The 16,619-nt window shown below is 44.1% G+C and overlaps 1 protein-coding gene across 1 annotated transcript in view; it reads right to left on the bottom strand.

The window, feature by feature from the left end:
• The window catches only part of LOC115187656 (oxysterol-binding protein-related protein 3-like), a gene marked incomplete at its 5' end in the record, with an annotated part of 35,506 nt that overhangs the window by 9,792 nt on the left and 9,095 nt on the right, over nt 1-16,619 (bottom strand). The window contains 8 exons of the mRNA XM_029746624.1: nt 1,098-1,242; nt 5,989-6,133; nt 7,908-7,986; nt 11,197-11,260; nt 11,381-11,518; nt 15,052-15,171; nt 15,850-15,974; nt 16,172-16,262. Of these exons, the coding sequence (XP_029602484.1) occupies nt 1,098-1,242; nt 5,989-6,133; nt 7,908-7,986; nt 11,197-11,260; nt 11,381-11,518; nt 15,052-15,171; nt 15,850-15,974; nt 16,172-16,262 (907 nt within the window). The remainder of the gene's footprint in view (nt 1-1,097; nt 1,243-5,988; nt 6,134-7,907; nt 7,987-11,196; nt 11,261-11,380; nt 11,519-15,051; nt 15,172-15,849; nt 15,975-16,171; nt 16,263-16,619) is intronic.

Below are 16,619 nucleotides of genomic sequence, written 5' to 3'. Positions count from 1 at the left end.
TACTAGTAGAAATCAAGATATAGACACAAGGGGTCTGCACTGTATCTACTAGTAGAAATCAAGATATAGACACAAGGGGTCTGCACTGTATCTACTAGTAGAAATCAAGATAAAGAGAATTTAAAAATCAACTGTACGGATAAGAAAAGTATGGATAGTTCCAACCGATGTTTACATGGGCTAAACACGTAAAGCCCTGATCTATAGCATGTGTAGGTCAAGACACTGGGCTCAGTATAACAGGTTCAGTCTGGGCTAAACACGTAAAGCCCTGATCTATAGCATGTGTAGGTCAAGACACTGGGCTCAGTATAACAGGTTCAGTCTGGGCTAAACACGTAAAGCCCTGATCTATAGCATGTGTAGGTCAAGACACTGGGCTCAGTATAACAGGTTCAGTCTGGGCTAAACACGTAAAGCCCTGATCTATAGCATGTGTAGGTCAAGACACTGGGCTCAGTATAACAGGTTCAGTCTGGGCTAAACACGTAAAGCCCTGATCTATAGCATGTGTAGGTCAAGACACTGGGCTCAGTATAACAGGTTCAGTCTGGGCTAAACACGTAAAGCCCTGATCTATAGCATGTGTAGGTCAAGACACTGGGCTCAGTATAACAGGTTCAGTCTGGGCTAAACACGTAAAGCCCTGATCTATAGCATGTGTAGGTCAAGACACTGGGCTCAGTATAACAGGTTCAGTCTGGGCTAAACACGTAAAGCCCTGATCTATAGCATGTGTAGGTCAAGACACTGGGCTCAGTATAACAGGTTCAGTCTGGGCTAAACACGTAAAGCCCTGATCTATAGCATGTGTAGGTCAAGACACTGGGCTCAGTATAACAGGTTCAGTCTGGGCTAAACACGTAAAGCCCTGATCTATAGCATGTGTAGGTCAAGACACTGGGCTCAGTATAACAGGTTCAGTCTGGGCTAAACACGTAAAGCCCTGATCTATAGCATGTGTAGGTCAAGACACTGGGCTCAGTATAACAGGTTCAGTCTGGGCTAAACACGTAAAGCCCTGATCTATAGCATGTGTAGGTCAAGACACTGGGCTCAGTATAACAGGTTCAGTCTATTATTACAATCATACATACTGGCTCTCCAGATGCAGGTGGCAGAGGGTGGGTCTCCACAGTACATCCCCTCGTTCCACTTCCCAAACAGTCTGTGGATGACCTTCCCCTTGTGGTCTGTGATGGTGCCCTCCACCTCGTTAACACTTGAGTTCCAGTACTTTGCCTGTACACAGGGAGGAATGCATAACATTGTTATTGAATATCAAGCCCTGGCCAAAAGTATTACAGTACACACTTAGAAAAAAATATGCTATCTAGAACCGTAAAGTGTTCTTCGCCTGTCCCCATAGGAGAACCTTTTTTAGTTCCATGTAGAACCCTTTCCACAGAGGGTTTTACATAGAACCCAAAAGGGTTCAACCTGGAACCCAAAAGGGTTATACCTGGAACCAAAAAGGGTTCTACCTGGAACCCAAAAGGGTTCTACCTGGAACCCAAAAGGGTTCTACCTGGACCAAAAAGGGTTCTACCTGGACCAAAAAGGATTCTACCTGGAACCAAAAAAGCGTTCTCCTATGGGGAAAGCTGAAGAGTGTATAGGGAATAGGGTTCCATTGGGGACAGGCCCTAAATTACTCTTATTTAATAGTTCTCAGGTTTAGTTTGTCTGTCACTCTGATCTATGAGTCACTGTGGGTAAGAAGAGTCATAATAGATCTTTATTTTCATCTTCAAATATCAGCCAGTAGATGGCAGTGTTGAGTTATCTGTGTTCAAATGCAACATGCTGAACCAGTAGAGAACAGTAGTTTACAATGAGAACCACTGAGGAGATGAGGGGACAGGAGAAGAGAGAGGAGAGGAGAGAGAAAAGAGGAGAGACGAGAGGGGTGAGAGGAGAGAGATGAGAGGAGAGAGATGAGAGGGAAAGAGGGGACAGGGGAGAGGGGAAAGAGGAGTGGGGAGAGGAGAGGGGGTAGAGATGAGAGATGAGAGGGGAGAGTGGAGAGGAGAGGACAGGAGAGGACAGGGAAGAGGACAGGACAGGACAGGACAGAAGAGGACAGGAGAGGGGAGGGGGGAGAGGAGAGAGGAAAGGAGAGGAAAGAGGACAGGACAGTAGAGGACAGGAGAGGGGAGGGGGGAGAGGACAGAGGAAAGGAGAGGAAAGAGGAGAGGACAGGACAGGAGAGGTTATATTGTATAATGAGTTCCTACATGTCTTGACCTGGCATCCTTCTACACTGCTGTAGACCTTTCAATTCCTCAGAGACTAACACCAATTACCTGTCAGCTTTGGAATGGGCTGTACGAAGTTCAACTTCAAAATGCAGAGATGCATGGAGTTGTTGTTAATTCAGGGGAAAGGCCATGCACAGGGTGTGTGTGTGTGTGTGTGTGTGTGTGTGTGTGTGTGTGTGTGTGTGTGTGTGTGTGTGTGTGTGTGTGTGTGTGTGTGTGTGTGGAACACAGTTTTGACTAATTTAAGCTTTAAACAACCCTTTCACCAACCTGCATCACGTATAAAGAAGCATTTCCACTCAGCTTCCAGCTTTCCAGTGTCCACTTATAAAGAAGCATTTCCACTCAGCTTCCAGCTTTCCAGTGTCCACTTATAAAGAAGCATTTCCACTCAGCTTCCAGCTTTCCAGTGTCCACTTATAAAGAAGCATTTCCACTCAGCTTCCAGCTTTCCAGTGTCCACTTATAAAGAAGCATTTCCACTCAGCTTCCAGCTTTCCAGTGTCCACTTATAAAGAAGCATTTCCACTCAGCTTCCAGCTTTCCAGTGTCCACGTATAAAGAAGCATTTCCACTCAGCTTCCAGCTTTCCAGTGTCCACTTATAAAGAAGCATTTCCACTCAACTTCCAGCTTTCCAGTGTCCACTTATAAAGAAGCATTTCCACTCAGCTTCCAGCTTTCCAGTGTCCACTTATAAAGAAGCATTTCCACTCAGCTTCCAAGTGTCCACTTATAAAGAAGCATTTCCACTCAGCTTCCAGCTTTCCAGTGTCCACTTATAAAGAAGCATTTCCACTCAGCTTCCAAGTGTCCACTTATAAAGAAGCATTTCCACTCAGCTTCCAGCTTTCCAGTGTCCACGTATAAAGAAGCATTTCCACTCAGCTTCCAGCTTTCCAGTGTCCACTTATAAAGAAGCATTTCCACTCACCTTCCAGCTTTCCAGTGTCCACTTATAAAGAAGCATTTCCACTCAGCTTCCAGCTTTCCAGTGTCCACTTATAAAGAAGCATTTCCACTCAGCTTCCAGCTTTCCAGTGTCCACTTATAAAGAAGCATTTCCACTCAGCTTCCAGCTTTCCAGTGTCCACTTATAAAGAAGCATTTCCACTCAACTTCCAGCTTTCCAGTGTCCACTTATAAAGAAGCATTTCCACTCAGCTTCCAGCTTTCCAGTGTCCACTTATAAAGAAGCATTTCCACTCACCTTCCAGCTTTCCAGTGTCCACTTATAAATAAGCATTTCCACTCAGCTTCCAGCTTTCCAGTGTCCACTTATAAAGAAGCATTTCCACTCAGCTTCCAGCTTTCCAGTGTCCACGTATAAAGAAGCATTTCCACTCAGCTTCCAGCTTTCCAGTGTCCACGTATAAAGAAGCATTTCCACTCAGCTTCCAGCTTTCCAGTGTCCACTTATAAAGAAGCATTTCCACTCACCTTCCAGCTTTCCAGTGTCCACTTATAAAGAAGCATTTCCACTCAGCTTCCAGCTTTCCAGTGTCCACTTATAAAGAAGCATTTCCACTCAGCTTCCAGCTTTCCAGTGTCCACTTATAAAGAAGCATTTCCACTCAGCTTCCAGCTTTCCAGTGTCCACTTATAAAGAAGCATTTCCACTCAGCTTCCAGCTTTCCAGTGTCCACGTATAAAGAAGCATTTCCACTCAGCTTCCAGCTTTCCAGTGTCCACTTATAAAGAAGCATTTCCACTCAGCTTCCAGCTTTCCAGTGTCCACTTATAAAGAAGCATTTCCACTCAGCTTTCAGCTTTCCAGTGTCCACTTATAAAGAAGCATTTCCACTCAGCTTCCAGCTTTCCAGTGTCCACTTATAAAGAAGCATTTCCACTCAGCTTCCAGCTTTCCAGTGTCCACTTATAAAGAAGCATTTCCACTCAGCTTCCAGCTTTCCAGTGTCCACGTATAAAGAAGCATTTCCACTCAGCTTCCAGCTTTCCAGTGTCCACTTATAAAGAAGCATTTCCACTCAACTTCCAGCTTTCCAGTGTCCACTTATAAAGAAGCATTTCCACTCAGCTTCCAGCTTTCCAGTGTCCACTTATAAAGAAGCATTTCCACTCAGCTTCCAAGTGTCCACTTATAAAGAAGCATTTCCACTCAGCTTCCAGCTTTCCAGTGTCCACTTATAAAGAAGCATTTCCACTCAGCTTCCAAGTGTCCACGTATAAGAAGCATTTCCACTCAGCTTCCAGCTTTCCAGTGTCCACGTATAAAGAAGCATTTCCACTCAGCTTCCAGCTTTCCAGTGTCCACTTATAAAGAAGCATTTCCACTCACCTTCCAGCTTTCCAGTGTCCACTTATAAAGAAGCATTTCCACTCAGCTTCCAGCTTTCCAGTGTCCACTTATAAAGAAGCATTTCCACTCAGCTTCCAGCTTTCCAGTGTCCACTTATAAAGAAGCATTTCCACTCAGCTTCCAGCTTTCCAGTGTCCACTTATAAAGAAGCATTTCCACTCAACTTCCAGCTTTCCAGTGTCCACTTATAAAGAAGCATTTCCACTCAGCTTCCAGCTTTCCAGTGTCCACTTATAAAGAAGCATTTCCACTCACCTTCCAGCTTTCCAGTGTCCACTTATAAATAAGCATTTCCACTCAGCTTCCAGCTTTCCAGTGTCCACTTATAAAGAAGCATTTCCACTCAGCTTCCAGCTTTCCAGTGTCCACGTATAAAGAAGCATTTCCACTCAGCTTCCAGCTTTCCAGTGTCCACGTATAAAGAAGCATTTCCACTCAGCTTCCAGCTTTCCAGTGTCCACTTATAAAGAAGCATTTCCACTCACCTTCCAGCTTTCCAGTGTCCACTTATAAAGAAGCATTTCCACTCAGCTTCCAGCTTTCCAGTGTCCACTTATAAAGAAGCATTTCCACTCAGCTTCCAGCTTTCCAGTGTCACTTATAAAGAAGCATTTCCACTCAGCTTCCAGCTTTCCAGTGTCCACTTATAAAGAAGCATTTCCACTCAACTTCCAGCTTTCCAGTCTCCACTTATAAAGAAGCATTTCCACTCAGCTTCCAGCTTTCCAGTGTCCACTTATAAAGAAGCATTTCCACTCACCTTCCAGCTTTCCAGTGTCCACTTATAAATAAGCATTTCCACTCAGCTTCCAGCTTTCCAGTGTCCACTTATAAAGAAGCATTTCCACTCAGCTTCCAGCTTTCCAGTGTCCACGTATAAAGAAGCATTTCCACTCAGCTTCCAGCTTTCCAGTGTCCACGTATAAAGAAGCATTTCCACTCAGCTTCCAGCTTTCCAGTGTCCACTTATAAAGAAGCATTTCCACTCAACTTCCAGCTTTCCAGTGTCCACTTATAAAGAAGCATTTCCACTCAGCTTCCAGCTTTCCAGTGTCCACTTATAAAGAAGCATTTCCACTCAGCTTCCAGCTTCCAGTGTCCACTTATAAAGAAGCATTTCCACTCACCTTCCAGCTTTCCAGTGTCCACTTATAAAGAAGCATTTCCACTCAGCTTCCAGCTTTCCAGTGTCTACTTATAAAGAAGCATTTCCACTCAGCTTCCAGCTTTCCAGTGTCCACTTATAAAGAAGCATTTCCACTCAGCTTCCAGCTTTCCAGTGTCCACTTAGACTGGAGAGTAGCTGAATATCTCACAAACCCAAGTACTGACTGCTCTAAATATCAGGTTAAACAGGTGGAATATCCCCTCCGGTTTATACACACACAAATTCCCCCCTGTCTCTCACCTTGATGAAGGTGACCTTACACTGGCAGATATCAGTGCTGGTGTTCCTGATGGAGATCTCTCCGTAGTGTTCTATCCAGCGCTGCCCACTCAGGATGTTGTGGATGCAGGACGTTACCTTGTTCCACTCATAGTGGTCACCAAACCTGCAGGACGGGGAGAGGGCGTGTCACAATATGTTTGTGTTTCAGTGTGTGTGTGTGTATATGTGTGTGTGTGTGTGTGTGTGTATATATGTGTGTGTGTGTGTGTGTGTGTGTGTGTGTGTGTGTGTGTGTGTGTGTGTGTGTGTGTGTGTGCGCGCGCATGAGATAAGACGCAGGTCAGTGTATAAAACAAAAAAAGTACCTTTAAAATAATTAAATCCGTCTATTATCAGTCTATTGTCAGTCTATTGTCAGTCTATTATCAGTGTATCTATCAGTGTATCTATCAGTCTATCAGTGTATCAGTCTATCATCAGTCTATCATCAGTCTATTATCAGTGTATCAGTCTATCATCAGTCTATTATCAGTCTATCAGTCTATCATCAGTCTATTATCAGTCTATCAGTCTATTATCAGTCTATCTATCAGTCTATCAGTGTATCAGTCTATCATCAGTCTATCATCAGTCTATTATCAGTCTATTATCAGTCTATTATCAGTGTATCTATCAGTCTATCAGTGTATCAGTCTATCATCAGTCTATTATCAGTCTATTATCAGTCTATCAGTCTATTATCAGTGTATCAGTCTATTGTCAGTCTATTATCAGTGTATCTATCAGTGTATCAGTCTATCATCAGTCTATTATCAGTCTATCATCAGTGTATCAGTCTATCAGTCTAAATCAGTCTATTATCAGTCTATTATCAGTGTATCAGTCTATCATCAGTCTATATCAGTCTATATCAGTCTATTATCAGTCTATTATCAGTCTATTATCAGTCTATTATCAGTCTATCATCAGTCTATCAGTCTATCAGTCTATCAGTCGATCAGTCTATTATCAGTCTATCATCAGTCTATCATCAGTCTATCATTAGTCTATTATCAGTCTATCATCAGTGTATCATCAGTCTATCATCAGTCTATTATCAGTCTATTATCAGTCTATCAGTCTATTATCAGTGTATCAGTCTATTGTCAGTCTATTATCAGTGTATCTATCAGTGTATCAGTCTATCATCAGTCTATTATCAGTCTATCAGCCTATTATCAGTCTATTATCACTCTATCATCAGTGTATCAGTCTATCAGTCTAAATCAGTCTATTATCAGTCTATTATCAGTGTATCAGTCTATCATCAGTCTATATCAGTCTATATCAGTCTATATCAGTCTATTATCAGTCTATTATCAGTCTATTATCAGTCTATCATCAGTCTATCAGTCTATCAGTCTATCAGTCGATCAGTCTATTATCAGTCTATCATCAGTCTATCATCAGTCTATCATTAGTCTATTATCAGTCTATCATCAGTGTATCATCAGTCTATCATCAGTCTATCATCAGTCTATCAGTCTATTATCAGTCTATCTATCAGTGTATCTATCAGTCTATCATCAGTTTATCATCAGTCTATTATCAGTCTATCAGTCTATTATCAGTCTGTCTATCAGTCTATTATCAGTCTATTATCAGTCTATCATCAGTCTATCAGTCTATCATCAGTCTATCAGTCTATCATCAGTCTATCATCAGTCTATTATCAGTCTATTATCAGTCTATCATCAGTCTATCATCAGTCTATCATCAGTCTATCATCAGTCTATTTTCAGTCTATTATCAGTCTATTATCAGTCTATTATCAGTCTATTATCAGTCTATTATCTATTTCAGTGATATCTGGACATTGACAAACAGGTTTGGGTGGCTAGTTGGTCAGTAAGGGTGGTCTGGTAGAGTGAGATTGAGAGGGACAGTAAAGGACTCACCCTGGCAGAATCACATGGGTGGTGCCCACAGGAACTATTTCCATAGACTTCCCCCAGAACTTGTTTTTCCACCTCATGTCTAAAGACATCACAGGAGAGACAACAGCAGGGTTAGTGCATCCAAGAGGAACGGCCTCCACCTTTAGACTAATAGTTGGTATGATTGGTTAGGGCCTCCAGCTTTAGACTAATAGCTGGTATGGTTGGTTAGGGCCTCCAGCTTTAGACTAATAGCTGGTATGGTTGGTTAGGGCCTCCAGCTTTAGACTAATAGCTGGCATGGTTGGTTAGGGCCTCCAGCTTTAGACTAGTTGTAATAGCTGGTATGGCTGGTTAGGGCCTCCAACTTTAGACTAATAGCTGGTATGGCTGGTTAGGGCCTCCAGCTTTAGACTAGTTGTAATAGCTGGTATGGCTGGTTAGGGCCTCCAGCTTTAGACTAGCTATAATAGTTGGTATGATTGGTTAGGGCCTCCACCTTTAGACTAATAGCTGGCATGGTTGGTTAGGGCCTCCACCTTTAGACTAGTTGTAATAGCTGGTATGGCTGGTTAGGGCTTCCAGCTTTAGACTAGCTATAATAGTTGGTATGATTGGTTAGGGCATCCACCTTTAGACTAATAGCTGGTATGATTGGTTAGGGCCTGCAGCTTTAGACTATTAACTGGTATGGTTGGTTAGGGCCTCCAGCTTTAGACTAATAGCTGGTATGGTTGGTTAGGGCCTCCACCTTTAGACTAATAGCTGGTATGGTTGGTTAGGGCCTCCACCTTTAGACTAGTTGTAATAGCTGGTATGGCTGGTTAGGGCTTCCAGCTTTAGACTAGCTATAATAGTTGGTATGATTGGTTAGGGCCTCCACCTTTAGACTAATAGCTGGCATGGTTGGTTAGGGCCTCCAGCTTTAGACTAGTTGTAATAGCTGGTATGGCTGGTTAGGGCCTCCAGCTTTAGACTAATAGCTGGTATGGCTGGTTAGGGCCTCCACCTTTAGACTAATAGCTGGTATGGTTGGTTAGGGCCTCCAGCTTTAGACTAATAGCTGGTATGGTTGGTTAGGGCCTCCAGCTTTAGACTAATAGCTGGTATGGCTGGCTAGGGCCTCCAGCTTTAGACTAGCTATAATAGTTGGTATGATTGGTTAGGGCCTCCAGCTTTAGACTATTAGCTGGTATGGTTGGTTAGGGCCTCCAGCTTTAGACTAATAGCTGGTATGGCTGGTTAGGGCCTCCAGCTTTAGACTAGCTATAATAGTTGGTATGATTGGTTAGGGCCTCCAGCTTTAGACTAATAGCTGGTATGGTTGGTTAGGGCCTCCAGCTTTAGACTAATAGCTGGTATGGTTGGTTAGGGCCTCCAGCTTTAGACTAATAGCTGGTATGGCTGGTTAGGGCCTCCAGCTTTAGACTAGCTATAATAGTTGGTATGATTGGTTAGGGCCTCCAGCTTTAGACTATTAGCTGGTATGGTTGGTTAGGGCCTCCACCTTTAGACTAATAGCTGGTATGGCTGGTTAGGGCCTCCAACTTTAGACTAATAGCTGGTATGGCTGGTTAGGACCTCCAGCTTTAGACTAGTTGTAATAGCTGGTATGGCTGGTTAGGGCCTCCAGCTTTAGACTAATAGCTGGTATGGCTGGTTAGGGCCTCCAACTTTAGACTAGTTGTAATAGCTGGTATGGTTGGTTAGGGCCTCCAACTTTAGACTAATAGCTGGTATGGTTGGTTAGGGCCTCCAGCTTTAGACTAGTTGTAATAGCTGGTATGGCTGGTTAGGGCCTCCAGCTTTAGACTAGTTGTAATAGCTGGTATGGTTGGTTAGGGCCTCCAGCTTTAGACTATTAGCTGGTATGGCTGGTTAGGGCCTCCAGCTTTAGACTAATAGCTGGTATGGTTGGTTAGGGCCTCCAGCTTTAGACTAGTTGTAATAGCTGGTACGGTTGGTTAGGGCCTCCAGCTTTAGACTAGTTGTAATAGCTGGTATGGTTGGTTAGGGCCTCCAACTTTAGACTAATAGCTGGTATGGTTGGCTAGGGCCTCCAGCTTTAGACTAATAGCTGGTACGGTGGGTTAGGGCCTCCAGCTTTAGACTAGCTATAATAGTTGGTATGATTGGTTAGGGCCTCCACCTTTAGACTAATAGCTGGTATGATTGGTTAGGGCCTCCACCTTTAGACTAATAGCTGGTATGGCTGGTTAGGGCCTCCAGCTTTAGACTAATAGCTGGTATGGTTGGTTAGGGCCTCCAGCTTTAGACTAGCTATAATAGTTGGTATGGTTGGTTAGGGCCTCCACCTTTAGACTAATAGCTGGTATGGCTGGTTAGGGCCTCCAGCTTTAGACTAGCTATAATAGTTGGTATGATTGGTTAGGGCCTCCAGCTTTAGACTAATAGCTGGTATGGTTGGTTAGGGCCTCCAGCTTTAGACTAATAGCTGGTATGGCTGGTTAGGGCCTCCAGCTTTAGACTAATAGCTGGTATGGTTGGTTAGGGCCTCCAGCTTTAGACTAATAGCTGGTATGGTTGGTTAGGGCCTCCAGCTTTAGACTAGCTGTAATAGCTGGTATGGTTAAGACCAGTGTTCCGCGTGGTCAGGAAAATCTCTTGCCCCTAGTTATAAACCCAGTGTCTGTGTCAGGTGAAAGGGTGTGTATCAGGTGAAAGGGTGTGTGTCAGGTGAAAGGTTGTGTATCACGTGAAAGGTTGAGTATTAGGTGAAAGGGTGAGTATCAGATGAAAGGGTGAGTATCAGGTGAAAGGGTGAGTATCAGATGAAAGGGTGAGTATCAGGTGAAATGATGAGTATCAGATGAAAGGGTGAGTATCAAGTGAAAGGGTGAGTATCAGGTAAAAGGGTGAGTATCAGGTGAAAGGGTGAGTATCAGGTGAAAGGGTGAGTATCAGGTGAAAGGGTGAGTATCAGGTGAAAGGGTGAGTATCAGATGAAAGGGTGAGTATCAGGTGAAATGATGAGTATCAGATAAAAGGGTGAGTATCAGGTGAAAGGGTGAGTATCAGATGAAAGGGTGAGTATCAGGTGAAATGATGAGTATCAGATAAAAGGGTGAGTATCAGGTGAAAGGGTGAGTATCAGATGAAAGGGTGAGTATCAGGTGAAATGATGAGTATCAGATAAAAGGGTGAGTATCAGGTGAAAGGGTGAGTATCAGGTGAAAGGGTGAGTATCAGGTGAAAGGGTGAGTATCAGGTGAAAGGGTGAGTATCAGGTGAAAGGGTGAGTATCAGGTGAAAGGGTAATAGTTTGTAGAGGACCATGGTGTTGACTTACCTTGCCAGAATATGTAGTTTTTAGAGTCAGCGTGGCATGCTGATATAGGTGGGTGATGGCTGACCTGAGAACAGAGATAAAGAATGGCAGGCTTGTACTTGATGGATCAAACCCTATGAATTCTTTAGATGTGGGGCAAATACTTACAGATCATATTTAGGACATGTGGGTCTGTGTACAGTACCTGTTCTGCTATAAATCGGAGGCCCTTGTCGGGGCGGTCACACTCGTAGGTCTCCCCCAGGACCGGGTTGAAGGGCTTCCCTCCCGCTCGGTGGTAGCTGGACGCGTACCCCGACACTGCAAACGTGGCTACGTACACCTACAGACAGTTAACAGCACAGGTCAGTTCACTACTCCTCTGTTCAAGTATCAGTCATCAGCACATTCTAATGGACATCATCAGTAACACTTGAGCAGGATAACCACACACACACACACAGACACAGACGCAGACGCAGACGCAGACGCACACACACACGCAGACGCAGACGCACACGCACACGCGCGCACGCACACACACACACACACACACACACACACACACAGACGCACGCACGCACGCACGCACGCACGCACGCACGCACACACACACACACACACACACACACACACACACACACACATACACACACACATACACACACACATACACACATATATACACACACACACACACACACACACACACACACACACACACACACACACACACACACACACACACACACACACACACACACACACACTTGGCCCAAAGCCTGTTTCAGCCCTCAATGGCGCTGTCTGTGCTATCTCCATTCTCCAAAGATGACCTGAGCCGGAGATGAGCCCTCTAGTACATCTCTATGAGATAAGAGGTCATCCCACCATAATTACCCCTGGGGGTCCGCAGGAGAACTGTTTGTAGTGGGTTTGTGTCAAATTAACCCTTCAATAACCCTTCATTCTAACAACTGATCATTTCTGGTGAAACTCCCATTCCATTTCCCACAGATATAGCTATCATTGGGCTCCCGAGTTGCGCAGCATCTCAGTGCTAGTGGTGTCACTACAGACCCTGGTTCAATTCCAGGCTGTATCACAACCGGCCGTGATTGGGAGTCCCATAGGGCGGCGCACAATTGGCCCAGTATTGTAAATAAGAATTTGGTCTTAACTGACTTTTCTAGTTAAATAAATAAAATGTAAATAATTTCCTCTCCATTTGAGTAGAATGGGCCTGATGACCTCAGTAATGTGAAACTGAATGGGAGAGGCTGTGTCCCAATGGAACTCTATTTAGTGCACTACTTTAAATCAGGGCCCATAGGGAATAGGGTGTCATTTGAGAGGAAGCCAGAGTGGCTGGCTGGCTGAGAGGATGCTGTCTGGATCTGGATGTCCCCTCTGATAGGCCACACTGGGCCAGGGGAAAAAGCACTCATCTTCATCATCACCATCTCCTCCACTCCACAAAGACCCTGATGGGAGAACTGTCTTCATCTGCCTGCTGCCTGTCCTCTTCAACACAGACTACAGCTGTCTTCATCTTCCTGCTGCCTCTCCTCTTCAACACAGATTAGAGCTGTCTTCAGATGCCTCTCCTCTTCAACACAGATTAGAGCTGTCTTCATCTTCCTGCTGCCTCTCCTCTTCAACACAGACTACAGCTGTCTTCATCTGCCTGCTGCCTGTCCTCTTCAACACAGACTACAGCTGTCTTCATCTGTCTGCTGCCTGTCCTCTTCAACACAGACTACAGCTGTCTTCATCTTCCTGCTGCCTCTCCTCTTCAACACAGACTACAGCTGTCTTCAGCTGCCTGCTGCCTGTCCTCTTCAACACAGACTACAGCTGTCTTCAGCTGCCTGCTGCCTGTCCTCTTCAACACAGATTAGAGCTGTCTTCAGCTGCCTCTCCTCTTCAACACAGATTAGAGCTGTCTTCATCTTCCTGCTGCCTCTCCTCTTCAACACAGATTAGAGCTGTCTTCCGCTGCCTCTCCTCTTCAACACAGATTAGAGCTGTCTTCAGCTGCCTCTCCTCTTATTTTCAACACAGATTAGAGCTGTCTTCATCTTCCTGCTGCCTCTCCTCTTCAACACAGATTAGAGCTGTCTTCAGCTGCCTCTCTTCAACACAGATTAGAGCTGTCTTCAGCTGCCTGCTACCTCTCCTCTTCAACACAGATTAGAGTTGCAAAATTCCCAGGTTTTTCAGAAATCTGAGTTTGGGAGCAGGTTGTAATTAAATTAACACAAGTGATGGAGAAAGTGGCTGAATGGCTAAATATTTCCTCATAATACAGGTTATTAATAACACTAATAAACAAGGTAGGCTTTGCTCTCTGTAGTCTAGAGAGCACTACTGTACCTCTGTCTGTAACTAATGCCTAGCTGTTGATTGATGTAGCATTACTGTACCTCTGTCTGTAACTAATGCCTAGCTATTGATAGATGTAGCATTACTGTACCTCTGTCTGTAACTAATGCCTAGCTGTTGATTGATGTAGCATTACTGTACCTCTGTCTGTAACTAATGCCTAGCTATTGATTAATGTAGCATTACTGTACCTCTGTCTGTATCTAATGCCTAGCTATTGATTGATGTAGCATTACTGTACCTCTGTCTGTAACTAATGCCTAGCTATTGATTGATGTAGCATTACTGTACCTCTGTCTGTATCTAATGCCTAGCTATTGATTGATGTAGCACTACTGTACCTCTGTCTGTAACTAATGCCTAGCTATTGATAGATGTAGCATTACTGTACCTCTGTCTGTAACTAATGCCTAGCTATTGATTAATGTAGCATTACTGTACCTCTGTCTGTATCTAATGCCTAGCTATTGATTGATGTAGCACTACTGTACCTCTGTCTGTAACTAATGCCTAGCTGTTGATTGATGTTTGGCTCTGCCTGCTGATAATGCAGTGAGGGGAGGAAGAGAACACACAATCATAGCGATGAGCCATAAGGTGAACTAGAGAAAAGGGCTGAGGTGTCAATAAATACAGGTTACATCCCAAATAGCACCCTATTCCCAAGTGCACTACTTTTGACCAGAGCCTTAATGGGTATAGGGAGCCATTTGGAACGCATCCTGTATTTACTGACACCTCTGCCCTTTTCTCTAGTTCACCTCATGTATCATCGCTATGACGCCCACCTCTCTGACAAACTGACTAACTGACAAACTCCACTCAACTTCTATTGGTCGGGGAGTGTGGAAGCTGTGGGTCTAGCTCTGGCCCTATGCCTGTCATTCACACTGAGCTACTGCTGCCAGTAACACACATTCATCATTTCAAATGGAACAAACGCTCTGCAGGAAATATATTCCACACACATTTATTACCGCAGTGAGGTCCCATGTCTTCAAAGGCTTTCATCAAATGTCTCTAGCTTTAGAAAAACTGGTCAGTGAATACAAAGCGCCATCAAATCAGGGAAGTGCTGATCCTAAATCCTCAATCCATTATAGTAGTCATATACAATTGCTGATAAACAATTATATGCACAAAAGCAGAAAACCAAACAGATCATTTGTACCAAGTAATTTAAAACGGAGCGAGCCAAGGCACACTACTGGCTACAGCTGATGGGTCCAATCAGGATCTAGCAAGTGGGAATGAATGTCCATAGGACATTACAGCACTACCGTGAAGAGTGTGTATTATTCACCATTTGTGCAGAAGGGCTCTTGTGTGCCCAAATGTGTGAATTTGTTCGGTGTGTGTATGTGTGAAAGTGGTACTATGTCAGTGTGTGTGTGTGTGTGTGTGTGTGTGTGTGTGTGTGTGTGTGTGTGTGTGTGTGTGTGTGTGTGTGTGTGTGTGTGTGTGTGTGTGTGGGTACACATCCCCTCTCACCATGCGTTCAAAGGGGTCCTGTGTGTTAGCAGCTCTGTCCAGCAGCTCGCTGTACTCCAGCTCCTCACACAGTCTCTGCAGGGTGTTGAGGGGCTCGTTCAGCTGAACAGGCATAGCCACCTGAATAATCATTACAACACATTTACACAGCAATCATAAAGCTAGATTTGGTCACCTTCATAAGAAAACAACTGTAGTAATTATGTAATAATGTCACGTAAACCAAATGGAATAACGGAAGTATAATAATAAGACATTTAGTCATGTTTAGAGCTTTTCACAACAGAGGAATCTCCACGTTCTACGTAGGCAGAGACAAATCACAAACACAACAGAAATAAACCAACACAGTAGACAGAAATAAACCAACACAGTAGACAGAAATAAACCAACACAGTAGACAGAAATAAACCAACACAGTAGACAGAAATAAACCAACACAGGAGACAGAAATAAACCAACACAGTAGACAGAAATAAACCAACACAGGAGACAGAAATAAACCAACACAGTAGACAGAAATAAACCAACACAGTAGACAGAAATTAACCAACACAGGAGACAGCAATAAACCAACACAGTAGACAGAAATAAACCAACACAGGAGACAGAAATAAACCAACACAGTAGACAGAAATAAACCAACACAGGAGACAGAAATAAACCAACACAGTAGACAGAAATAAACCAACACAGGAGACAGAAATAAACCAACACAGTAGACAGAAATAAACCAACACAGGAGACAGAAATAAACCAACACAGTTGACAGAAATAAAGCTAAAAGTCCATGGATACCTTGGAGAGGTCTTTCCCTATGTTGTTCTTAAGGATGTTCCATAGACTGATGTTACTGGTGTTAGGGCTGGCCGACGGCAGGCACGACCTGCGTCTTCTCAGAAGGGTCCCGTTCTCTTCACAGCCTGGAGGGTGGAGGGTTATGATCAGGATATTAGTGGTCATAACTACTGTATGTCAATACGTTACCAGGAAAACACGTCCCAAATTGCACCCTATTGTACTAGTGTTGAACAGAGCTCTATGAGCCCTGGTCAACAGGAGTGCATTATACTGGGAATAGGGCGCCACTTGGAACACACATGGTAAAGTGGTCCCTTACCCGAGTTAGGTCTCTCCGTCTCGTTGCTGAAGTTGTCCATGGAGATGTTGTCGCTGACGTTGTCACTGATGTATGAGTCATCATCAGAGGCCTGCAGGATAAAGAATAAATCCTACATTATCATTAGTGACAGGTCAAATATACCTTTTTAACAGCGCCCACCTGAGAGAAGTGAGAACCAGGAAACAGGAAGCTGTCAGGTCCCTTTCAACATCCTGTCACAACATATGGGAACATCCTAAATGGTGCCCTATTCCCCATGGGCCCTGGTCAAAATGGTGCCGTAAATAGGGAATATGATGCCATTTGGGATGCATTCAGTGGGTTTGAGAATGGAGGGGGAGGGAGACGGTCGGTCCCAGAGAAGACACTGACAGCTACTCTGCTCTCTGCAGTAAGGGTATTTTATTTTTAGATGGGGGTAATTCACTTTCACACAGCAACAGAA

Source organism: Salmo trutta, unplaced genomic scaffold (assembly GCF_901001165.1).
Source record: "Salmo trutta unplaced genomic scaffold, fSalTru1.1, whole genome shotgun sequence".
NCBI lineage: Eukaryota > Metazoa > Chordata > Actinopteri > Salmoniformes > Salmonidae > Salmo > Salmo trutta.
This window is presented reverse-complemented; position numbering and strand designations above follow the sequence as displayed.